This window comes from Centruroides vittatus, unplaced genomic scaffold (genome assembly GCF_030686945.1).
Source record: "Centruroides vittatus isolate TY-2023 unplaced genomic scaffold, ASM3068694v2 contig_620, whole genome shotgun sequence".
Taxonomy (NCBI): Eukaryota; Metazoa; Arthropoda; class Arachnida; order Scorpiones; family Buthidae; genus Centruroides; species Centruroides vittatus.
This window is the reverse complement of record NW_027122381.1, coordinates 1,138,654-1,166,514: the sequence shown is the minus strand read 5'-3', so window position 1 is coordinate 1,166,514 and position 27,861 is coordinate 1,138,654. Positions and strand designations below refer to the sequence as shown.

The 27,861-nt window shown below is 32.4% G+C and overlaps 1 protein-coding gene across 19 annotated transcripts in view; it reads left to right on the top strand.

Moving 5' to 3' along the window:
- The window catches only part of LOC136979409 (ankyrin-2-like), a 376,384-nt gene that overhangs the window by 59,736 nt on the left and 288,787 nt on the right, over positions 1–27,861 (top strand). For all 19 annotated transcript variants that reach the window (XM_067275362.1, XM_067275361.1, XM_067275359.1 and 16 more), the window contains exons 3-8: positions 4,925–5,023; positions 12,961–13,158; positions 13,330–13,515; positions 22,231–22,329; positions 22,420–22,518; positions 25,210–25,308. In XM_067275362.1, coding sequence (XP_067131463.1) covers positions 4,925–5,023; positions 12,961–13,158; positions 13,330–13,515; positions 22,231–22,329; positions 22,420–22,518; positions 25,210–25,308 — 780 coding nt within the window. The remainder of the gene's footprint in view (positions 1–4,924; positions 5,024–12,960; positions 13,159–13,329; positions 13,516–22,230; positions 22,330–22,419; positions 22,519–25,209; positions 25,309–27,861) is intronic.

Genomic DNA, 27,861 nt, shown 5'->3' with positions numbered 1-27,861 from the left:
TTTCCTCAATCTTTTTGCTATCGTCAAATCGTCAGTCGAATTTCTCTTTAACACCTTGGATCGCCTAATTCTCAATCTGGACTTCGACCAGGAATCACCTCGCTCTGGAAATCATCTCGCTTTGGAAATCACCTCGTCATTCTTCGGTTAGCGTACTGGTTTTATGCTGTGAGGTGACGTCACAATTCAGCTGAGTTACTCCCCTTATTTACATACTTACTTGTTAGTTTTCTAACATTAAGTTTCTTTCTGGCAGCTTTAATTTTCCGACAAAAGCTTATAAACCGTTTACAAAGTATTTAGCACAATTTTCTGGGATGTTATGACGGTTTAGTAAGTATTTCTTTGCTAGTGAGTGTGGGGATTCCCCCTCCATTTTTTTTTTCTGCGGACCGTTTACTTCCGCTGGGCAGTGCAAGTGTGCGAGATTTTTCCTACGGCGCTTGTTTTTTCGTGAGTTGGTTTATCTTCATTTTTTCTTTACTAATAAGAGAGTAGTGGGGAACCTTCGTCCTAAATAAACATAAGCCCCAAACAAAATATAATAAAACGAAAAAATAATAATAAAATAAAAATAATGCTTGGACTCAGTTCCTTACAAGCATAAGCCACAGTCTCATGCTGGCCGAACTCTTGAACAAGAAAGTTGTTAAAAAGAATGTTCCATAGGACTGGGCTGCAAACAGAGCCCTGCAGGCAGCCACAGACGACACTGCGATGAATGCTGTAATCACCACACTGTATTTGTATTGTGTAGAAACGCTTTGTGTTATATAACCTTTGTGTTACTTATCTAACAAATAAATGGCCATGACGTGGCATCTCTATCAAGCCTACCACTTTTTGTTTCAGTATGACTGAATTTGACCAAAGTAGTCGTGTATGATTTTATATTTACTTGTAAGGTATCCTACTCACTATCTGTGAACACATAACTTGCAACAGTGATATATTTAACACTTGTTATATTTCTCTGCCAAATATATCATGCTTCTTCTGTGTCTCCTGATAAGTGCAATAAAATGAGGAGTTATCGTATTAAAGCATTTTTGAAGTAATTCTGAAATGTACAAAAACACATCATTCTACAGGAAAATCATGTTTGTCTAAGTGTGAAATTTTCCATTACTTTTTTGCAAATTTTCAGACAAAAGTTGTCGCTAAATTACACTGCTTGTTGCACAAAAGCAAAATAACTACTGGTAGTGAGATCCCTAAATATAATCATTGACATAAAAATTTGCACACCAAGAAGGAGTTGTTGGAATCAAACAAAATTGTACATGCATGAGTGTAACAGTGATATAAGCGAGTGATTACAAGATGAAAGCAAAAGGATTATTTATTGCAGGAAAAACTACAAATGAAAGGAGGTTCTAGTACCCTGTTGTTCCAATATCACATCATGTATTCACATGATGTGATATTGGAGGGCATGGAGGCATACAGGTGTCCTGCACCATCTCAGTTGCTGCAAGTGGTCCTTAGTTTGACCAAACTCCTAGGCTGTCCAACTTGGTGTCCCAGGTGATTCAAGACATGACAAATAGGGAACTGGGCATGGTATACAACACATTATCAGTATATAGAATTAATTTTTTGGGTGTGAGGTGACTAGATAAAAATAAATATTCAAAATAGAAACATATTTTATTTGAATGTTTTTGACATACAAAATGTCTTCTTCAGGATAACTTTAAAAATAAAATAAAAGTTCTATAGAGTAGAATAAAATATTATTCTATTTTATTTAAGTTACTCTGAAGAAGCATTTTGCATGTTGGAAACATTGAAATGAAATATCAAAGTTTTTACACTTGAAAAAACTGATTTCTGTTTACTGATTTAATGAATACAGTTCTTTTTTTCATAAATAGCTTTGATAAGAATAATAAGAAAAAAAAAATAATTTTAAGAAAATTATAATTTTCTTAAAATTATTTTTGAAATACTTTTAGCATTATTTAAATTCAAACTGTATTTTAATTCTTAAATTTGTTTCTCTTTAAAGTGTAAGGCCAGAAATTTTTTGACCAAATATCTTAATATGAGACTTGCTTTCAAGCTACAAGTACACTAGACTCTAAGTAAAGAAACTAAGTAATTTAATCTGATGGTGGTCACTTTATACTAATATTAATATTAATAGTTATATTTCTTTTGATAGCAACATCCCATTAGTGGAAGTCCATGGTACCCTCACAACACATCAATATGTTGATGACACTCTTTGTTGTGATACCATTTGCAGCATCCAGTGCATACTTCTCAACAAGACAATGTCTGGAGACACCACATGTCTCTCATTTGAATGTCTTTATGGTTGAGACATCTTTTTTTGGCTGGCCATATTGCCAGATTGCTCTTCAATGGAGTGTTGTCTATGATCATCTGGGAATGTCGACAACTTCCCAGATGGTCATAGGCACCAATTAAATGCTGTTTGCAAGAAATCCCTCAGAACACCTTCAAACCATCAACTTTATGAATCAATGCCATGCCAGATAATTTTTATTCACATAGAGAAATATTCACATGAAGAGGTGTTAAAGAACATTAAAATAAATGTTTTATTTTCCTGCGAGCCCTTTCGACATATTTAAAAACGTCGTCTTCAGGCAGAAATAGAATTCAAACAAACTTTTTTTGAAAATTTTTAGAACAAAATGGCATTAGCCACATGGAACATAACACGTTTAAAATAAGAGAACACAAAACATTATATTTAAAAATACGTTGTTACGCATATGTTTTTAAATATAATGTTTTGTGTTCTCTTATTTTAAACGTGTTATGTTCCATGTGGCTAATGCCATTTTGTTCTAAAAATTTTCATAAAAGTTTGTACGAATTCTATTTCTGCCTGAAGACGACGTTTTTAAATATGTCAAAAGCGCTCGCAGGAATAAAATGTTTATTTTAATGTTCTTTAACGCCTCTTCATGTGAATATTTCTCTATGTTAGTAAAATAGTTGGCGTGATGTCCGCTCGAAGTATTTAGTTTTTATTCAGGCAAAAAGTGGGCCAACATCTTATTGCTTCCTTACTACAAAATAAGGAAGCAGTCTCTCTTTCTCTGCAATAGCTCTTTCTCTGCAATAGCTCTTTCTCTGGAATAAATCAGCCAACTGTTTCAAAACTAATAATTTCTTTTTCTGTGTATGTACAATAAATGTGTCAAATTTTATTTCAGTTGGATAATTCCTTCTTGGTGTGTTGATTTTTTTGTCAAAAAGAGTACATAACAACTAAGCCCATGTTTTAATTATTTGATAGGTCTGAACACACCATGAAAACCTAAGTTCCATCCAGTAATATAAAATTAAAAGAATTACAAACGTTTTTGACCTCCTCCTGAGATCTGCTTTGGATTTAAAGCTAACTGTTTTATAATGAAATGTATCAAAAGGAATGTCTGCAGAATTCGAACTTACATTGATAAATTTTATTTATTCCTTTTGATACATTTCATTATAGAATGGTTAGCTTTAATTCTGGAGCAGATCTCAGGAGGTCAAAAACATTCATAATTTTAAGCACCTGACAGAACTTAGGTTTTTGTGTGTGTTCAGTGCTCTAGAACAATCCTGTTTAAAGAGAGATTTAAATCTTTGTCTTATGAAGCTATGCTAGCTAGGATATATTGAAAGCTCTTCTGGAGCCACATTTGATTTCTTAAAGCCAAATGGGCTATATTAATGCTACTAATTATTAATTAAGTCAAGTAATTTGTCCTAGAGGTCAGCATTAGGTGCTTATCTTTTGATAAATTTAATAATTATAGTTAAATAAATATTTAATAATTAAAAAAGTTAGCCCGATTATTTACGGCAGTTGGTGATGTATTATTTAATAATTAATTTAGAAGGTTCTGAAAGAAAAGAATTGGCCTGAAGTGGGACTTGAATCTGCAACTCTCACTTGCCATGCAGATGCATTGCCAGTTATGCTACCTGAACTTCCATCTGATCTTTGCTTCCAAAATTATTAATTTAGATATAATTTCACTGGTTACTAATAGCACAAATTTGACATGACTCCAGCACCCATGGCCTATAACCCACTATGGCACTTAACTGGCTATCACTTTACTCTGGCATGGTTTATATATACAAATATAAGCATCCAATAACCCAATTTTTAGTTTAATACCAAATGATTGCTGGATTACATTGGGCAATAATAATGCCACTCTCTTTCTCTTCATATGCTATACAGGTCATCCTGACATCTGCGATCACCTGGCACAGGCTAATTGGAAATTAGTTTTGTGCCAAGGTGAGTCCTAGGGGAAGTTAGTACCAAAGTGGTTCTCTGTTGCCTTCTCTGGTGAATCAATGTTACACAAGGAGAGAAATGCCTTCCGGGAGGTCTTTCAAGGGTAAGTGGCCCCTATTCAGGCATTACAGACATGGAGGAAACCTGGAAAACTCCACACGGCCAGCCCATCCTGGTGTGGTGCAAACCTACAACTGAACTCTGTGTTCAGGGACAGAACCGCTTGGCCACTGGTGGGCCAATAATGCTACTAATTATTAATTAAAAGTCAAGTAATTTGGCCTACAGATGACATCTAATGCCCACCTCTAAGCTGAACTATTTGCCTTTAATTAATATTTAGTAGCATTATTACAGCCTGATGTAATCCAGCAGTTGTTTTGCATATAATCTGATTATTTTTAAAGTTGTATTGATATTTAATATAATTAATTACTATGCTACCTTATTTATTTTTCATGGAGAAGTATTTAATGGATATTAACTTGAATGCCATAAATTGAATAAATATTAATTTTTAATTAATGTATATTATATATTAGGCACTTTTTCTATAATTTAGATAATATGAGTTTGTATATATGGAAAGTAGTAATTTTTTCTCTCAATAAACAATCAAATAAAATTGAAATATTATATTTTTAGAATGGATTGAATGCTCTTCATTTAGCATCAAAAGAAGGTCATATTAATGTTGTAACTGAACTAATTAAGCGAGGAGCTAATGTAAATGCAGCAACAAAGGTAAAAATTTCTTAAAATTTTAATTTAATTTGATGATATATTAAATAGTATGTAACATTAAAAATTAAATTAAATATTATATTAAAAATTAATTTTAGTTTTTCTTCAGTTTAATAAAAAAAAGTAAGAAAACTTTAAAAAGTTTTTTTGTAAATGTTGTTTTTATGTAGTACAGCTTTAATAATAACTTTGTTTTTTTGTTTTTTTTTATTATAAAACTAGGTGTTTATTAGTTTCCAAAACTCTTTCAAAGAATTATTTATTTAATAAAAAATTAATTTTATTTAAAAAACTTTATTTCAATCATAAAAAAATTTTAAAAAATCTGATTAGTTGGTGTGAACATGACATGGGAAGATGGTCAGTTCTTATCTCTTACATGATTATTATCTGTTTCATTAAATGCACCAATGGGATTATTCAAGTTGGTTCAGAAGTAATGGGACAAACTGAAAATCTGAAATTATTAGAAAATAATAAAAAATGTTTTGTACTCCAGAAACTAGGCTATACTATAATATAAAACTCCCTACCTTGATATTCACCTAGCTAATTTTTCAGAAAAACGAATGTTTTGGGTCTACTTCTACACTTACTGGCCAATGAATTAGAAACCCCTATGCATATTAAGTAAGTGTAATTTTGCAGCTTATATGCAAAACACTTGAGTCATGTGAGTTACCACATGTTCATTAGCTTCTATTTAAGAATGCTGTTGATCAGTATGGTCATTAATTTAAGTTTATGAAAATGGAAAAAGTGAAGGACTTGACGAGTTTCAAAAACAGCTGATTGTGGTGCCCATCTTGCTGGAACCACAATATCAAGAACTGTAGAACTGACTGGTTTTTCCTGCGGTGAGATATCTCTAGTGTTCAATTGGTGGAAAAATAACCCACAGTTGATGTCTAAAAGAAGTAACTGTGGCTCCAAAACAGTTAATCAGGAACACAACCGACATTGTCTGAAAAGGCTAGTGCCGAAAAAATGACTTCCTCTGTGCAGCAATTGATGGAAGAATTTAACAAATCCTGTCCCTGACCCATATCTACCTAAATTATGCACAAGGAACTGAAAAGAATCAATATGAACAGTTGCAGGCCTATACAAAAACCACTGGTTTCTGCAAATAACCAAATAGTTCATCTACAGTGGTGCCAAGAGCACTATGATTGGACATCTGAAGACTGGAAAAAAGTGATGTGATCAGATGAATCACGGTACATCTTATTCTGTACCGATGGTAGACAGAAGGTTTGGAGGGAGCCCCATGAAGCAATGGACCCTGCTGCCTCATTAACATGACTCAAGGTTCTGTAGGGGTGTTATGGTATGGGGCATGTTCTGTTGGGACGGAACTGGTCTGCTGATATTCCTGGAAGGTCAGGTGACTTCCAACAAGTACCTGAACATTGTTGCTGATCAAGTTCATCTTGCAATGTTGCATTTTTTTCCTGCATGTGATAACTCTTTTTTTGTTGACAATACTATTGTCCATTGCGCAAGAATTGTTCAGCAGTGGTTCAGCGAGCATGAAGACAACTTTCACCACCACAGAGCTTAGATCTTAATCCCATCAAGAATGTATGGAACATGTTAGAACAACATATCCACCAGCAAAGTCCACTCTGTCAAATCTATGCAAACTAAAAAAAAGTCTAGCCTGGTGTGCATTGGACTTAGAAGCACTTCAGCACTTTGTAGAATCCATACCAAATTGAGTAAATGATGAAATTCAAGCTAAAGGTGGTTCAATAAAATATTAAACTGCTGTTTCTAATTCATTGGCCAGTGAATGTAAGACCTGCTTCAGATCACAGATTTCAAATAGATGGAATCACCAATGTTTCAATCTTTGAATATGTCAAATGCTGAAGAGCTCACATGTAAATTTGAATTTAAAATTTTCTTAAATCGACCAATAGGATGTGTCCAAGTGTATAAGTTGTAGAATGGTATTTATATAGACATATCAAACAGGGCCCACCATTCTTGTGAGAGGCACCTCTCCTTCTTAGAGTTTATACATTGTCCCTGCTTCCCAAGTTGTTGGCTGGATGGTGAATCCCATTAAAGTAGCAACACACTTAGTGAAAGGTTTAGTGTCATGTGGTTTGGACAGAGTGTCATGCTCAAAAACAACTAGATAACAAAATAACAGAAATAATTTATTGATGATCTTGGGGAAGACCAATACTATTCCACCTGTACACATTTTACACATGTTGCTTTTTAAATGTGAAAAAAATGAGTTTCAATTGATAATTATCATAAATATCTTGCTTTATTCCAGATACATCAATGATATTTTAATATCTGGTCTTGGTCTTCAATTATTTGGTCTTGTAAACCTCCCATCTAGAGCTTTCTTAATACTGTGAGGTTGCCAAATTCGTGATATCCAAATGTCAGGACTTATCGTATGTGGGGTGAAGGAATTTGAGGCAAATAGCTGCAGTGACAAACAAACCTGTTTATTTATACTAAGTCTTGCAATCTAGTGTGTCTTGCGTGCCTTGTCTTCTGGTGGCTTTCAATGTTTGGTTGTTGGCCCTGGGGCAGACAGTTGATGCTCGACTGTGGGAGGTTGTGACGAATGGTGAAAGCCCAAAGTTCAGTCGGATGGTGTCCACTTGTAGAGGCAGGGAAAAGTCTGGACAGTTGATTATAGTTGTTAGCTGGGGAAAGTCTGAACAGTGGTCGACACGGACAGAAGCTGGGAGAAGTCTTCACAAGGGGAGGCAGAGAAAAGTCTGCTTTGCCCTTGAGATCCAGGTTTTTATAAGATTTCTCTTCCCTGGATCTCCAGCTCCTGATTGGTCGGTTTTCTGTATCTAGGCAGATGACCGACCATTTCGAGCTACTAAATGTTTAAATTCAACACCGTGTTTTAATCCGATCAAGGAAAATTAATCGCAACTTGAAACTCCTGCTCGTATTTAATTGTTTCGAATTCTTATAAGTGTGACACATAATATCAGCACTGCATCTCCTTTTAAGGTTATTTAAAAACATTTTTCTCTCGATTAATAATTTTAATATTTCCCAATTTTATTTAAGGTTTTCTTCCAATTTCTATGAGCATTAGAATCAAAGCTTGATCCCTTGATTTGACATTTTTATGATATTTTTAACACATGATCTTGAGTATTGCTTGGGCTTCATAGTACCATCAACAACAATCCATACTTATCAACTTTACATCTTGAGCAGATAGTGATTACCAAGTTCTATTTTCTTGACATTCTCATCTTTTTATGGAACAGCAATATTAAAATCAATATGTATCGTAAGAAGGCATATAATCCACTTTTCATTCCTCCTACTTTTCATGATCCTCCTGCATGTAAGTCTGCTGCTTACAGAGCCCTTGTCAATAGGACACACATATTCTTACTGTCTTCATTCATGTCTCAGGTATCTGCTATGAACAGGAATTTTGTTTATATGTATGTATATATGTTATATGTAACATTTATATGTAACATTCAGATCCTATTGTTGAAGATTCAGCATCATACACTGTAGATGCACTGGCACTTCAGACAATGGTTTCTTAAATAATGTCTCCAAAGGTTTATGATCAGTTTCCACAATGACCCAATGACTGTAAATATATTGACGAAACCGATTACAACCATACTGAATTGCATACAGCTGTTTTTCTATTTGTGCATAACGTGACTGACACTGTCAATGACTTTGATGAATAGGCAATGGGTCTCTTCTTTTGTAGTATGACTGCACCAACTGCCACTTTTGAACTATCCACAGACAATGTTAAAGGCTAGTTAGGATGGAAATAAGTTAAGACTGGGGCATTGCTTATTACCTCCTTTAATAATTGAAACTCTGACTGCTGTTTCTCTGACCAATGAAATGCTATATTCTTTTTTAACAATAGATGTAGGTTGACAGTTTTATCAGCTAAGTTATCAATGTAAGATCCCAAATAATTTACCATTCCCAAAAACATTTAAGCTCTGTTATATCCTTAGGTGCTGGTAGGTGACATATTGCACTTTTTGCTGGATCAGGACACATTCCATTTTGACTAAAAATGTGACTTAAATACTTGGCTTCTTTCATTAGAAAATAACACTTATCTTTATTAAACTTTAAATTGATTTGTCGAGCTTTTTCTAGGACTTTTTGTAGTATCTCTTTATGAAATTCTAATGTTTGACTATAAATCAGTATATCATCAAGATATATCATGATTCCTTGTAAATCTAAGAACCAATTAGTCATGATTTTATGGAAAATTCATAAGGCACTTGATACACCATAAGGAAGACGCTTAAATCTAAATTTACCAAAAGGCATATTAAATGTAGTTAACCTTGAACTGGATTCTGGATGATAAAACTATCATCCAGAATCCAGACTGTGCATCTAAAGTTGAAAAATACTTGGCACCAGCTAGTTTTGACCTCAGTTCTTCTACAGTTAGTAATGGATAATGACATCACTTTATTGCTCTATTCAGATTTCTTGGATCTAGACAGACTTGCAAAGACTTATCTTTCTTTTCGACAATAACAACTGAATTTACCCATTCAGTAGGCTCACTTACTTTCACTCTAACATCTAAAGATTGCATGTGTTCCAGTTTTTTTTTAAACCTGTCATTTAACATAAATGGAATTTTCCCAGGCAGTTCTATCACTGGCACTATATCTTTGTTAACAGATATTTCATATTCACCCGGTAGACAACCAAGACCCTTGAATACATCTTTATACTGAGACAGGACTGATTCATGATTATTAATATTAAATACTGTTTTGACTAAACCTAATCTTTGGATTGTAGGTAGCCCTATAATAGTCTCTTGGTATTGGTAATTACAAAATCAATACTAGCTGACAAATTATCATTGATTACACCATTGACTAACACCTTTCCCAAAACTGGTATATCATTTCCTGAGAATGACATAGGCCATACAGTCATAGGTTGCATTTTTCTAGCAATTTTTAAACTTCTATAATTTCTTACTGACTTTATACATTAGCCTGAGCACCTGTATCCAAATTGCATTCTAACACTTTGTTATTAATCTTAAGTTTTAGGATCCACGGTTCACTTAATTGATTGTTATAACTATTAATAGATCTAATGACAAAGAGATCCAATTTATCAATATCATTGTCGCGATCATCACTACATTAACATATTTTACTTGTCTAGTATGACAACATTTTGCATAATGACCTACTTTGTTACAAAGCTTGCAGACAGCATTAATAGTCAGACATTTATTTCGGTGTACAGTACCTGTCCACAACGCATACATAATAATTGATTGTTCTGACCTGTTTGACGAAACTTTGACAACTTTGATGATGACGATTCTCGATGACCACCTAAGACTGTACTCCTTCCACTACTTGTTGCTTTATTTTGTAGATTTCCATGACGAGTGTAGTTGTGATTAAACTTTTCAACTTCGAGTATCTGTGCATCATTGTTCTTTTCAATCTGCTCTGCCTGACGATGAGTAATTTTGATGCTTTTGGCTATGCTGATGGCCTTCATTAAGGTTAAGCTTTCTTCCTGAAGTAGCCTAGCTCTGATGACTTTATTATTTAACAACAAACCAACAATTAACATATCTCGGACCAAACTCTTGGAGATGATCAAACTCATACGTTAGGCGTAGGTTCTTAAGTGCAGTTACAAAGTCTTCGATTGACTCGTCTGCTTTTTGTCTTCTGGTCAAAAAAATATATCTCTATCATGAGATTAGTTTTAGGTTTGCAATGAGACTCAGATTTTTTTACTAAATTCAAATATTGACAATTGTCCATATCCAAGTTAAAGGAATTGAAAACCTGTTTGTTTCTACCTGTAACACATCTTCTCTGACAAAACATAAAAGTATGGCGACTTTACGGTGTGGTGTTCGTAATGAGAGGTACACGATCCCGCGAGCGAAATGGTACAAAATAAAACTTAATATAAAGTAGTTTTATTCTCTCTGAACAGGTTCTTTACATAGGATCCCAACTTTACAACTTCCAGAATTTAATATATACAGGCATTAAATGTTTGTCCTCAAAAACAGTTATCTTGCACACACGCGACAATCTGACGAGGACCGTATTCACTTACACTAACTTATACTAACTTAAAACTTAAAAAAAATGGAAGAATAGAAGAAATAAAGAAAGATAAGGAAAGTAGTAGAAATATCTGGGTTTCTTTGCGATGTGTCTTTTGGTGGGAAACAACTTCGGACCTCCCTCTTTTTTTTACTTTTCGTCTATAATCTTTTTCTTTCGGACTGAGTCGTCTTTCCTCGATGATCTCTCTCTGCACTTTATCGTCTTAGATCACCTTTCTCCCTTTCTGGAGCACTCACTCTTTCACCTCCTACTTCTTCGGGATTTCAACCCAGAATGGCACTCTTTCTGTCTGTTTTGCTTCAAGGCCTCACTCCCTCTTTTGTTCTTACTATCGAGGGAAAGATAATCCTCCCCCAAGGGCAAAAGAGTTGGACAAAGAAAGTTCTAGAAAGAGCTAGACAAAGAAACAAAGAAAATCTAAGACTAATTCAATATAAAATATACAAAATATACAATATCATGGCTGATGGCCACAACGGGAATCACTTTCACTTTCTAAATTACTAGCCTGCAAAAATATTTTAAATTTCTGATACCAGATTGACCAGTTATGAGCTAAATCCTTCTAATAATAATGATGGAACTGGATTGCTGAATAGTTCCTGTTGACCACTTAAATGGGACAAAGTTAAAGATGGCTGACTTGTGTTACTGACTGGTGAACTCATTATTTCGAGCTGCTGCTAGTAGGAAGACAACAACAACTATAATTCTGACACCATGTTATATTATATGTTCTGTACTGCACTATTGAGATGACTAGCAAAACTTAATGTATTATTTATTACAACTAAACACATTACAAGAGGAAACACACATGGTGTGCTCTATGACAGATAATGGACGACTCCTGTTCACTGCTAGTGTCGCCACTAGTACGCATCATAACACTATAAAAACAAAAAGTAGAGGGTCAGTCGATAGTTTGCCCCTGAACTTGGTAAAGGGACCAACATGAAATGGCTATGCTCGTTGCAGAAGAATGGGTGAATTGTTAAATGCCAAGAACTCAGAATTGATGGGACTGATTGTCTAGACACACATACAAAAAAAATTAAGTTTATTCACTTCTCAACCACTTACTCTTGGTAGTACCAAAAATAAATGAACTGTACAAAAACAGCCTCTAAGGCATGAACCATGATGTTCCCAACTATCTCTAGCCCTTATGTAGCCAAACTGACTTATTGCTAGATTTAACAAGAAGGTCCTGTGCTCCAATTTGTTTCTACCTGTTGTCGCCAGAAAGGTCAATTGTCTAGTACATTTGTAACCCATGGGGTACCATCGTTCCTTGCTAGCTACAGTGCCATTTTGTCGAGGTCCTCTTCCCCTGCGGCTTTTATCCTTCTTGGAGTGATGTCACACTGTACCACACCTACTCATTTACATTTATGTGCATTTTCATTTAAATTTTCATGCACGTTTATTTACATTTTTGGTTATTTTCTCATGGAATCTCTTTCTTATGGGACGCTAACAAAATATATAATTTAGGGTCCTTACAATCCTAGTGTTATGAAATAGAATGAATTTTATTATTTACAGAGATTTATTTATTAGAAAGATGTAATAAACAGTTTCAACATTTGTTACAATTATATCTTACAAAAATGTAGTTGTTTATCATTTAAGGAATTTTCAATCACAGAGAATTCTAAATTACCGAAATTGATGATAATATTTTTCTTTTTATAATTATTGCTTTTTTAAATATCAAATATACTTGAAATATATTTTATAAAAATAATAATTGTTTTAAATTATAATTAAAAATTAATTTTATTTTTAATAATTATTTTTTAGAAAGGAAATACTGCATTGCATATTTCTTCATTAGCTGGAAAACAGGAAGTGGTAAAGATTTTGGTACAGAATGGTGCAAATGTCAATGTACAATCACAAAATGGCTTCACCCCATTATATATGGCAGCTCAAGAAAATCACGATGATGTTTTAAGTTTTCTTTTAGCAAATGGAGCTAATCAGAGCTTATCAACAGAAGTATGAAATTTACATTGCTCTCAGTATAAAACTAAAAATATAATTGTTTTTAATTACATTATAAACTTTATAAATTAAATTCTAACAAATTTTAATGAAATTTGTAAATTGTATAGTAATGATAAAATTTGATTTAATTTTTAAGTAATATTACCTTATAATTTTAAACAGGATGGATTTACACCATTAGCTGTAGCTCTGCAACAAGGACATGATAAAGTAGTTACTATCTTATTAGAAAATGACACTAAAGGAAAAGTTCGACTTCCTGCACTTCATATTGCCGCAAAAAAAGATGATTGTAAGGCTGCAACTTTGTTGTTGCAAAGTGATCACAATCCAGATGTTACTTCAAAGGTAAGTAAAATATTTTTGAATAGACCAATGTTGTGAAATATTTCTTTTGATGATGATAAATATAAAATAATTTCTTATTTTCCTCAATAAATAAGTCTTCAGTATTATAATTAGTTTGAAATTACCAAATATTTATGGGATTATTCTTTAACTAATACTGTCAATTTGCATTAATACAAATCACTGAGGAACAATTGTTAGTTCACTTTATTGAAAATTTGTATTAATGGTTTTCAGTGTCAAGATTAAGGTTGTATAATTTAGAGAGTTAAGACATATTAGGTGATTGAAATCTCTAAATTATAATATTTTGCATTAATTAACGAAATAAAGTTAAATTTATTTACTAAAACAAATTAATGTTCTGAATAGTGTTGCCACCAGGCCGGTTTTCACTTGGACAAGCCAGTTTTTAAATTCATGGTTTGGATTAATTATTAATTTTTCCAATTTTTGTAGAAATTATGAAATTATGATGAAACAAAATAAATTTATAAAAATATTTGCGAGTATTTTATTTTAATGGTTAAAGACTTTAACTTTACACTCCCACCCGAAGTTATCCCCATCTTATCTCTAGGCAAAGAGTGAAAGAAAATGTACTTTTTAAAATTCTAACTTGCAAATATCTCTGGCAAATATTAGGTTTGTTCCAACACAAGTCCCTAACTGGTAGGGTAACCCTAACTGGCATGCGCATTGTTCAGTTCCGGCTGTAAAATGATATTGCACATGCCTTGTATGGTTTCAAATTCAAACCAGTCAGGGACTTGTGTTGGAACAAACCTATTGTAAAGCAAATGTGACAGTTTCAGTTTAAACTTCATAATATCATCATATCATATCATATGTTTAAACTTTATAATTTCTATTTTAATTATTTAATTATTTAATATGACTGTAAAGTACTATTTTTAGTATCTTAGGAAACCGACACTAACTGCGGCCGGTAAAACTTCCGTTAACCTAACGGGTAGTTTACGCGGATTCGAGATTAGTTTGCCAGGCCTGGGCTTTTATGCGTGCACCGAAAAAATTAGTAAGAATAACGACAAATATCAAGTCAAAGCAAAAGTTTCAAATATATTTAATTAGTAAATTGAATTTAACTATGTACAAATGTCTATAATCCAAAACAAAATTTATTAACGAAAATCAACAAGTCAGCCCGACAATAAAACTCAGCTACTTAGCTTAACTTAATCTTAATTCCCCTTTGAAAATTCAACAATTCAAATACTTAAGAACTATGAACAAAATCTCTTACGAACTAAACGTCTGTCTGTCACCTCACTATACTAGGAACCTGTTTTCTCAATCCTTTCGCTATCGTCAAATCGAATTCCTCTTTAAACAGCTTGGATTGCCTAATTCTCAATCAGGACTTCGCCTTGAATTTTTCACTCAGTAGTACATCTCGATCAGGAATCATCTTGATCGTCTTTGATTAGTGTGCTGGTTTTATGCTGTGAGGTGACGTCAAACTTCAGCTAGGTTACTTCCCTTATTTACATATTTAATTTTTCTAACATCAAATTTCTTTCTGGCAGCTTCAATTCTCCGACAAAATCTTATAAACCGTTTACAAAGCATTTAGCACAATTTTCTGGGATGTTTGATGATGGTTTAGTAAGTATTTCTTTTCTAGTGAGTGTGGGGATTCCCCCCTCCATCTGTTTTTTCTGCGGACTGTTCATTTCCGCTGGGCAGCGCAAGTGCGCGTGATTTTTCCTACAGCACTCGTTCTTTTGTGAGTTGATTTATTATCTTCTTTTTTGGTTACTAAGAGAGTGGTGGGGAACCTTCATCCTAACTAAACATAAGCCCCAAACAAAATATAATAAAATGAAAAATAATAATAAAATAAAAGTAACGCTCGGACTCAGTTCCTTACATGACAACTCAACAAATTGAAAACCTCAAGAATGTATGTACAGTACATGTTTACTTTTAAATAAAAAAAATATTTACTTTCTACTTACAATAAAAAGAACCTAATTTTTTTATTTTTAAGTATAACATCCTAATTTTAAAATTTCTGGATCAGCAGTTTTGAAAAAGTGGTACACTGGTTTTGAATGATTTTCAAATCAAACAAAATGAGAAGAAGACAGTATCTGCCATTTAAGTGTGAAGCAGTATATTAGAGTGGTTAAACAAAACAAAACTAAAAGAAATCCATGATTTTTTTCTGTTGATGATTGTTTGAAAAATTAGAAAATATGTTTGTGGCCAAAAGAGTAAAAAAAGGAACTAAGTTTGGCACAAAGTAGCCAAACCTGGCATTACTGTATGCATTCCTGGATATGCAAAGTAGCAAGTGTTTGCATGGGTCTACATCCATTTAAAGTGGTGGGTATCCTTAAACTTTAATCCCTGTTTTCTGAGAACAGTAGAATTGTCCACTAAAACTAGATGTTTAAATTGCTCTATAATTGGAGGCCAGTCTTTGCTTACTAGAAGAAGAAAATCTATTTTCATGTATTTCCTTTGGATTTTAGCACAAGATTGCAGTTGAGAACACATTATACAGGAACTCTGAGTGGAAAAAGTAGGTTTATTGACACAAAAAGATATGCATTTTGGGCTTAATGCCCCTATTCAGTCCTATTATATCAAATATATTGGTAAAAAATTATATAATATTTACAGAATGTATTAAAATATATTTAGCATACGTGTACAAAAGTTTTCACAGTAAATATAATTAGACAAAATATATGAAGGAACAACACCGGAGTGAAAATAAATTAAAACCAACAACTGTAGTGCCTTTGACCGGTGTGCTTCTCTCCTCTTTCTCTGTAAAACGCAAACGTTTTCGAACCTCGTTGGTTCTTCCTCAGGCATAACGGAATTCTGTTCTACAAAATTTAAATATCCCGTCGAAGTTGACCGTTGATTTAGAAAAATTTGCATTCTGGAATGCTGTTGTGTGCAGCTGATGTCGTCATATTAGACTTGCGTGATGTGAGTATAGTGCTACGTCAGGGATCTGTTGAGAAAGGCTTCCCAAGCCAATGATAAAATGACCTCCTTTTTAAAATTGGTGCAGTGCGTGTTACTGCGGGTGTTGAGTAAGATGTATATAGCTTCAAGCCATTTGAGGTGATCTTGTCGAAACGTGGGGTGAATGATTGCGGCACGGGTGAAAAGAGGCTCTATTTCTGGATTGGATGAATAGACTGCTAGGGCGGTGTTTTGTCTACGGTGTAATATGTCTGCTTTGTGCTCCTTGATCCTTGTCTGTAAATATAATTACCTAAGATTATTATAGTGACCACTGGAATAACTTTAAATTGTTATGTAAAACATGGGTGAAATAAGCTATTTTACTCAAAATGGAACATTTATTACAGTATCACTTTTTATTGTTCATGTCAAAAAGTGTACAAAACAACAATTATTAGAAATAGGGTTATTTCTTGAGAGTTTTGAAGGTAATTTACAGTTTGGTTTAACAAATTCTGGTAAAACTTTTGTTTGCTTTACTGCATGAAAATTAATGTTGTGGCAATGGTATTTTGCTAGTGCAATGGCAAAATTTGCTTTAATGAATTTTGCCTTTGTCCTGGTTTTGCAAAGTAAACACTGATAAAGCAAATTTTTGAGAATTTGCTTTATCAGTGTTCATTTTGAATTGACTGGATTCCAAAATTCAATAATTCTTTACTGTGATGGCTGTGAGTATCATGATGGCTATTTTTATAAATCTCTTTTTAACATCACTAGAATATTATCTCAGTTGATCTAGGATGGCTATTTATTTGACATCAGAGTGTAAGTTTTGTATTTATCATGTTTTAATCAGGCATGAGCAGTTGCTGTGATATGCAAAGTAGCATGTGTTTGATATTCAATAATTAACTAAATGAGACATCTTAAAAGATAAACATTGTGTAGGTTTGGGATGGAAAGTGACAACACTATTTTATAAGTGATAAATAAAAAATAGTTATTTATTTTAATATATAATTTTAAAATATTATTTCATTTGATTACATAAAAAATCTCATTATGAATTCCTTGTTGAGAGAGAGAATTTTGCTGTAGTTTTCTCCTTTAATGTCAAATTGATGTTATTAACAGTTCTTCCAATTTTTTGATTAAGTTGATTTTCTCAGTGTTAACTGTAGTGTTTTTCCTTGGATGATTTTAGGAAATTTTAGGTGAGATTCTTTCTTGGATTAAATAATTGTGATGATAGAAAACAAAGTTTAAACTCGAGAATAAAAGAACATTAAAAACTTCCCAGTATGTATTCAAGTGGATATCAATGATGTTTGTCACAGTTGGCTATTCTTATTGTGAGCCTGGCTGTACTGTATAGGTAGTAAATAGACACCCTTAGTGCTGACAGGGAAGAGTGTGTCAAAAAATAAAAGAAACCACAAACATTTATTTATTTAAGCAATTTACAACAATATGCAATAAATGTGGTATATGATATGATATGGTATAGTATAGAATTAATGTTACCATACTTCACTGTAAATTTTGGCATGGCACTTTGTTTCACTCTGGGCATACTTAGAATCAGAAGCATTAATGGTTTGCTTCCATTCGAAAGAAGACTTGTAACCTGAATCATTTTCCCACAAAACATTGTCTTCACTTCCATGCAAGGCATTGCTGATTGAACATTTTTTTAATGATTTAATAACTACAGACTCATTCAATTGATCTCAATGTGGTCTTAATCCACTTTACCACAGTTTGAGTGGAAGCTTGCTGAAGTTTTTCTGAAGGTGTCAGCATATGATATGCACCTTTCAGCCATGCCTCATATTCCTTTGTCAAATAGACTTTAAATGATTTATTGATACTAATGTTGCATGGATGTAACATCAATGTCATCTCCCCTGGGATTGCTTTCAATTTTGTTTTTGCTTTCTAATTTCATTTTTTATCTCATCAGTAAGGTACTCTCTGAATGTATCTAACACAGACATTGTTGGAAATCCAAGAAGAGTTCCAGGATGTTGTCTCTAAACTGTCTATAATCAATCTGTCATCATTTGTTTTGTCATATGTCCCTTCTCTTGTGCTCAAAAGATGACCCCAATGGGAATCTGTTTGTATTTTTCCTTTGGTACATTTTTCTTATTGAAGATAAGGTGTAGAGGTACCTTCTGTCACAGCTAGCATGACTGTGATCTGACGTTTCTCACAACTAGTAGTCTTCATTTTGATGTCTTTTTTGCCAGTATTGTCTGTATAATTCCTTGGCATATTGAAATTGTAGCACTTCACAGCTATTTATGTATATTATTTTTATTTGTTATTCTTTTGTTTGTTTTCCATTTGTCACGTGCAGATGTTTCCTTCCTCAATACCACCAGTTCTCTGCTGGTGGGGTGTGAGATGTGGTGATTGGTCCAAGGTGTGGTCACATGGGGTGGAGTGCCATTTATTGGCGGGCAGTATAAAAGAACAAGGATAATCTATGTGAAAAGGTCTTTTTTTGTTGGATTTTTTTGTACGTGGGTGACTGGAGGATGCCGCAGGTTGCAAGGACGAGGAAGGAGTACAGAAGACCGGCCATGGATTGAATAAGTTTTGGATCAGAAAGGAAATCCATTTTCATTGAGGGAATATATCAAGATAAAAGAAGATTGCCATCCAAAAAGGGTAAAGGACTAATCATTGCGTTACCGAGATTAATGATTTTTGGCCAAGGGAAAGTTTGTACGTTTTTTTTGTCTCTTCCTTTCCCCAACTGTTTATTTGATGTTACCTTGGCATTATCATTTTTCACATGGTCTGTTGAAAAAAGAAGGGTTTTGCTTAAGAAAGGAAGTTTAGAAGAGGGTGAATCGTACAGGAATATTATTGTAATGTGATCGGAATTCACGACTTTGAATCGTTTATTGTTTTATTAGTCATGTAATTGTTTCCAATAAAACTTTGTTTGTAAAACCCCATGATATCACGCTGACTATTCATTTTTTTTGTTCAACCCTGCAGACCAAATGCTATGGGAGTATCTACAAAATCAATTGGAATCTCATTAACCTTGCCAATTTGCTCCACTTTTTTGATGGAGCAGATCGATTGTTCCTTTTTTGGAGATTGGTTATGTATCTCTGGAAATTGATATATTTATTCTCAGTCTGCTGTTCTTTGTGAGGGAAGTGCATTACATTGTCTTAATGAAAGTCCTTGGTACTTCATGAATTTCTCTACCCAACTTCTGCTTGCTTGGAATACTTCATGGGGAATACATTGGGCAACATCATGTTCTTTAAGGGTAATTCTGGCATTTGTCATACATAATTACTACTCTAAATTAAATGATTTATTCAAATGTTAAAATGAACTGTACTGCATAAAGTTCTTGTAGGAGTTCTACTTGATTGAAGTTTATTAAACCTGATAATGGTTGATGAAAGCAGCAAATATATTTGTTGTTAGTTAATTATAAAAGTTAATTTTCTGGAGAGATTAAAGTTTTGTGGTAGTAGTTATTGGAACTCCAGTTGTGTGCTTATTAGATTTATTAGAATTAAATTCACCTCTTGTGTCTTGATATAGTCTATATTATTATTATTGTATAATAACATTTTAGATTAGTAATTATATTACTGTATATTAAAATGGTTCATTTATTTTTGAGCTATTTGTGGTTCATAATAAAAATAATCATAAAGATTCATTCTTTAATAATATAATTTTATTTAGAATAAATGAAGTAACCAATACATCTTTAACAGTAGATAAGATTAAAGAAATACTAAAGTTTTCACCCTATTAATGGTTCAGTTTTGGATGTGAACACATGTAAAGGGAATGCCAATGCTGGATAGGAAAGATGGAATAAAATAAATAAGCAAGGGAAGGTTGATCATGCTACCAGTGGATGATGTGAAAGATTAAGGAGGAAATAACAGACAAAAAGAAGAGAATCCTTATCTCTGCTGTTTACGTATGTGTAGTTAAAGATTGTAGAAAAGCACTTGTCTACTATGTTGACATCAGAAGGGTGGGAGATCTTATCTGTCATTAAAGATACATTGGTTACTTCATTAAGATAGCTACGGTGACTACGGTGAGTTTGACTTTATTTAGAATAAATCTGATAAAGTAGTTTTTCAATTTTTTATAAGGAATTTTGTAATAAAAACAACACCTTAACATTAAAACATTTATGCTCGGACAAGCATTTTCATCTTATTTTATAAATCATCCTCAGATTATATTACAGAAATAATAAAATAAAAATTTAAAAACTGAATGCCTTACAAATATTTTAATAGGATATTTAAAAATGAATGGTTATAACTAATGAAAATATCAAGTAAATAAATACAAAAGATAAAGAATTTCAAATATGATGATTATCCCTCTTAGTGCCTATAGGTCAGAGAGTCAAAAACAGAGCTGGTGCTAGAGTTTATTCTGCCCAGGCAAAACATCAATTTGACACCCCTTATCCCCCTACATAAAATGAAAAACATTTTGTTTTGAAATGCCATACCAATTAGAAGTGTCATACCTTGCTCTGTCAACCAATATTCAACTTATATGCCATGTAATATAAATAAAAATAAAATATTTAAAAAAATAATATGCCTGAAAATTTGTGTAAATTTATGAAAATTTGCCACCCGTGCCATTTGCTGCACTGGGCAAATGCCCAGTTTGCCCATACAGTAGTGCTGACCTTGGTCAAAAATGTAAAAAATAATAAATTTAAAATAAGTGATCATACACTATGATAAAACCTTGTTATTTCAATATTGGATAATTTGAAGTATTGCTTAATTCAAAGGCAACTCTAGTCCCCAACCAGAAGAGTAGGGTTTTTGCATATATTTTAGTTCAGATAATTCAAGATATGCATACAATGGAATTCAAAGTCATTATCTGGTTCGGTGACCTGCAAAAATATTGTTTAATTTGAAATCTCCTCTCGTATTGTGTGTTTATAAGAAAATTTTTCACATCCAAATGGCATTTTTTTGTTTTGGTTTTACCAATTGTACATTGTTGATTTATTGGATGTCTGTTGAAGATCATTTGGACATTGTACAGAGTTACTAATGAAGAGAAAATTTAAAAAATTTTTTTATTGACAAAATCTGTTTGGGATTTAACTATTTTGGAGATTTTTTTTACAAAATTCTATTGTTTCAATAATTCCAGAGTCCATTAAGTACATGTGCATATTCACAATAGAATGAGTACCTATAACTTTAGCTGTTAATAGAGCCTGTTTTCATCAAATCACAAGGTTTTTGTAATCTCAAACTCAAGATGGTGAATTCTTCATAGAACTAGCCATTGGTCCTCTAAACGAAATTTTCAGTAATTCTTATTAAAGCACTTAAGCCTCTTTCCTACATTGTGTTCAGTCTTTGCTTTGAATGTAATTTGGTTACATTTTCATTGTTTTCATTAAGTAAATGCCAACTGACGGTTTTTTCAAAATAGCTTAAATTACTAAGTAATCACTCATAATATTAATGCATTTGTGAATGAATGAGTGAAATTATATAAGATAATGTCATAATTTTATTCAAAAATTACAAAAAACTTCAGTTTGAAAAAAATTCAGATAATTCAAAGCCGAATAATTTGAAATTGTTTTTTCTCTCTAGAGTTTTGAAATAATGAGGTTTTACTGTATATTCTAAATAAGTAATTTTGATTTTATAATTTATTTTTATAATTGCCTATAAGCAGAAATTAAATCTAATTTTTATATTTTTATAGAGTGGATTTACACCATTGCACATAGCAGCACATTATGGTAATGAAAATATCGCGATGATATTATTGGAAAAAGGAGCAGATGTTAATTTTACAGCAAAAGTAAGCATAATTTTAATTATTTTTATAATTTATAAATAAAACGTTTAATTTTTATTTTTTGTAAATTTTTTAAAATTTATCTTATTAAAGCATCAAATTACTCCACTTCATGTTGCTGCTAAATGGGGGAAAAGTAACATGGTAGCTTTACTCCTTGAAAAAGGGGCCAAAATTGGTGCTTCTACCAGAGTAAGTTAATTTTTAAATTTTCAATTGAAATTACAAAAATAAGTGAAATTAAATATCTTGTTTTAAAAAAAAATATTTAAGTAGATGAGGAATTAATATTTCTGTATTGCAACAACATTCTTTTATCTAACATAGGTTTAAAATCATAATTTATACTTTTTTATATCAATCCTAATTACATTCTGTTAAATATAGATTATGTAAGTATTTTGTTTTTTTAGCATTGTATAATTTTTTTAAATAGCATTGTATCATTTGTCATTTCTTTTTATGTAGTTCAGTACTATGTAACAACAATGCAATATAGAAGAAATAAAAATAATAAATACAAGGAATGTGTTTTGTTACAGAGTACTGATCCACACAAAAAGAAACATTTTATAAATACAGTCAAACCTGTTTTTATGCGGTGGATAGGAACGCATAAAAAAAACGCATAAAAAAAATCACATGAAACTTTACGAGTGGCTATAAAAAATAGTTTTCGCAACACAATTAAAAAAATATTTTTTTTTTATGCGGTCAATAAGGACTGCATAAAAAAAGTCTCATAGAAAATAACTCGTTTTAAAATCGTAGTCTTAGTCTCTAAGGAAATTACCTTCCTCTTTGCTTTGTTTTTGCCCTTATTCATTTTCAGGGATTATGTCTAAACATAAAATAAAAATCCTAAAATTTTATATCTAAATAGAAAAAATAATACAGTACATTTACGCTTTGAAATGAATCTTATCTTAATGGTCCAGGAATGTGAAAGCACTTTGAAGGTTTAATTAATGTAATTAAAACAGATGTAGAATTTATTGACAACAGATGTCAGCACTCGACTGCATCGTCTCGTCTATCGTCTGTTTAACATATTTTTGTCCAGGTGGTTTTGTCCAAATAAATTATTTCATTTTTCGCATATTCATGCAATAATATTACTATAATAAGTTAATTTATGCTATAATAAGTTTATTTAGCTATAATAAGTCAACATGAGACATGACAAAACGCATGAGACTAGTCGCCAACTATACCGCACAAATAAAAAACCGCACAAATAAAAACCGCACAAATAAAAAAATCGCACAAATAAAAAATTGCACAAAAAAAACCGCATAAAAACAGGTTTGACTGTATGTTAATTATCTTATAAACACATTTTTTTTAATAAATTGAAAGAATGGCATGCCAATAATGGACTAGGGGAACTAAGCTAGTCTCCTAAATTCCTTGAAGTATTGTCTGAATATTATTTTTAATGCTTTGTATTTGAAACTTTACACTTGAAAAATGTGAATTTTTTTTTGTCTATTTTTCTCATTTGGCCTTCCTTCTTTTATGCTGAGTTCAACTCTTCCACAAGCCAATCTAAATACCACCTCAGAACTCCTTTAGAGCTCTGAGGTGGTATTTAGGTTGGCTGTTAATGTTAGGCTATTATTCTGTCAATGAGTCAACTAAAGGTTTACTCATTGACAGAACTAACTTGCAGACACATGTTCCTGTCATACTATTGTGTTTTGTGTGTATCTAGATAGTTCTGTAAAAAGAGATTTTTAGTTTCCTGTGGTTATTAAAAAACAACATTGCATCAGTGATTTTTGTATTTCTGTTATCATAAAGCACTTAAAAGTTTTCATCTAAAGTGTGAATCTACTTAAAAGATGCTATATGTGATTAGAAAAATTTAAATTCAGTGTGGAAGGTTAGGAGAAACAGGTCTTTTGCAGCAAAACATAATGCAGTTTGAATCTGTGAATGATGCAGCTGATGTAGGTGAATCGTCACAGCAGAGTGAAGAAAATCAATATTTTTGTGCTGTATTCTGGATTGCAAGCTTGAAATGTTGTTTGGAGCCTTAAGTTTCCAAGAAAAAATCCAGCAATGAGTTGCTTAACTTTCCCGGCAACATTTAAAACTGCATGTGGCACCATCTTTTATATTTTATTTTAAAAATATTTTATATTTTTAATTATTATAAAATGGCAAAATGTTTAATTTTGAGGGTAAAATGGGTTTTATAAAAATATTGTAAATGTTAATAATGAGGAAAATCATCATTAAGTCTGACTCTATTTGAGATATGACACACAACCCCCACTTTATCTCTTCACTCTGTTGACCTTTACCCATCAAAATTTAATAGCATCAATTCCCTAATACACAAACTTCCCTGTAGAATTTCAAAAATTTTTGACAGAAAGCACAGGAATTGTTAAGTTTTCAAAGAGGGTGAACAAAATCGTGCCCCCCCACACAAACTAACATCTGTACATATAGAAGAAACCCTTTAATGTTTTTGCATTTCTCGATATTTGAAGGTCCAGAGTCCAAAAAAATGTAAAAATCTTAAGGGTTATTTTTTGATCGATTGTCCTATTTTCCCTCTGTTATATATAACAGAACTGAGACAGAAAAATTAATGTGTGAATAAAATGAGTTTTTTTAGAATGTTTAAAGAATAATTGTTATAATGTATGAAAAATGGGTTTTTTCACATCTGGTCCCTTTTGAAACTTGTCAACACACACCACTGAATTGAAATAAAATAAAGAAACAAAAATAATTTATTTTATATATGACGTTAAAAGTAAGTTAGTAATGAATAAAAAGTTGTCAGAAGTTAGTTTTTAATTATGTTTAATTTTTGTATAAAATTATTTTAAATCTATATCTGTGATTTTATGACTTACTATTTTTTAGGATGGTTTAACACCATTACATTGTGCTGCTCGAAGTGGTCATGAAACCGTAGTGGATCAACTTTTAGAAAATGGTGCTCCCATCAGTGCAAAAACCAAGGTGAAACATAATTATTTTTAATATTGTTGATTGAAATTTTTATTCAATGTCCAATGTATAGAATTGTATATAATACAGTATATTTAGAAAATGCATACAATGATGTTTCTTGAATGCATTTACTATTCTAATCTTGAAAGACAACCTATTCTTCTCTAATTACAAATAAATCTGATGTCAATCCATGACATGTGAGATATTTTACAGTCAAGTGAAAATTGATGTGTTTATTTTGTTGCTTTATTAGATCAAATTACAATAAAATAAACATACAAAATGCAGTTTTGTCAATCTATAAGTATTTTATGCTGCTTAAACAACATCTTAAATATTTTTTTCAGCATGACTTTAATTTATTTAAACACACATTTTAAATAAAATTTTCATTTAAATCAACTAAAGTCATGTTAAAATAAGTATTTAAGATGTTGTTTAAGCTAAATTTGTTTCAGCTTATAGAGAGATGTTTTTTTATTTATGTTGTGAGAAAGAAGACAAAATGAGGAAATACAAGATATTATTGTAGTTTCTGATATGCTGAATATTTTGGAATAAAAGTTGATGTCAGTGAGACACCATGCAAACATTCAAAGACAGTTGACCTCATGCAGTTCTTGAAGGGTTAAAATTGAATTGTACTATGTAGGATGATTGAGTAGTTCACATCAAAAAGCACTTCACATCTTTGAAAGCATATAAGTTTTAATCAGAAAACTTGCAGAATTAGTTGGTGTGTTGATTTACAGTAAACAATATCAATTAATTAGATTTCCGTTATTGGTTTTTTGTAGACTTTAAAGAATTAAAAGCTAATGGCTTTCTTTCTTCAGTAACACATCACACAAGGAACAGTTGATTTATGTGTGAAAAGGTTATGAGGTAAACACGTAATAATAAACAAAGAGATAACAAACAAGTCGCTTTATTAACTGAAACAATTAACTGTGAACAGAATGCCCATCATGGAGACGATATTACGCAGGTCTTTTACCGTGTCTCCTCTCGTTCTGACTTCTGAGGAATTTGACAATTATATACAATCCCGATGAAACAAAAATTACAATTAAACTTAAAACTAATATTATTGCTACTTAATAACTAAAAAGGGAAAAGAAGGATAGAGGATGAAGATATTCTACCGGTAGTTTAGATTTGTGGGTCCTGATACTAAGGTAATGTTAACAATGGGTGCCTTGCAGACGGTAAATCTCCAATCCGTCAGCATCCAGGAAAATAAAAAACAGTTACTCATAAAAGGGTGCTGAGGCAAATCGTTGGACCTTTGAGGAACGGTTGGTTCAATTATTTTCGATCCTTGTCCCCATGTGGTCTGTACTTGGCCCTCTCTCTCTTTCGTCCTAGCCTTGTACCTTGTCTTGGGTCACTCTCGCCAGACTTCTCTCTTCGGTGTCAAACCAAAAAGTGTTGTTATTCTTACCTTAGTGACTCACAGTTGATTCGGGCAGGACCCCCTTTTGTTAAAACTTCCAATCAGGACCCACGAAAAATGCCGTTCCTGTCAGTTGACGGGAAGGGTTAAAAATGGAAGGGAGAAGAATTAAGGAAAGAAGAAAGAGTTTTAATTCTATATACAGTATTTACACACAACAAAATGGCAGACAGCCACATATGTATATTTTATTAAAGCATTTCGGGTCTTAGAGACCTTAGAGGGTCTTAGTGGTCTTAGAGGGGTCACTAAAATCTGAAATGCATTTCCTTTAACCTCTTTTTAACACTTTTATTTTATTTATTTACTTATTTATTTTTATTATTTTTTAAACTGTTTATTGTTTTATAGATTACAATTATTTTATGTAATTTTATTTACAGAGTTTTAACTTTTTCCATTTTTTTAAGAAAAATTTTTAAATTTTGAAATAGTTTACAGAGCTTCTAGATCAAAATGCTGATATATATAAAATCTCTATGACTCCCTCTCAGGACCTGTTTATAAGAATTGTCAACTGCTAAAGAAGAGTTCAGACCCGAAATGCATACAAAAAAGACAATTAAAAATGATTAATTTTACTCTTCTAAAACCTTTTCCTGTATGATAAGTCCAATATACGTCAACTAGCAGATAGGCCTGGCATTGCTATGGCAAAAGTAACGATAGCAAAGATTAAGATCATTACGTTATAGTCAACCTTACCTGTTTTCACAGAATACAAGAGTTGGGCCCCCCTGTTTCTGGACTAATTAGAGAATTTTTAGATGGGTCTAAAAATATGTTCAATTTCCCACAAAAACGAAAAAAAAAAATGCATCTGCATCTTGCACGTCACTTTCTCTTAACACTTCCATTGTTGATGGAGTGTTAAGCCTTAATCCTGTCCCTCTCCCCCGTGGGGAGGAATTTCGAAAAATCCCTTCTTAGTGTGTGTTCTCGTGATGTACCCTAAGAGCCGCCGCAAACTAGCACTTTGAGAGAGCAAAATGCTAGCAAACGTGCCCTAGCACAACCGATGACGTCAAAGGCTCCGCCCCTCTCTTCTTGCTCACGTGGTTTTTCCTTTGCTGGAGCAGCGATACGAGAGTACTCTCGCTGTT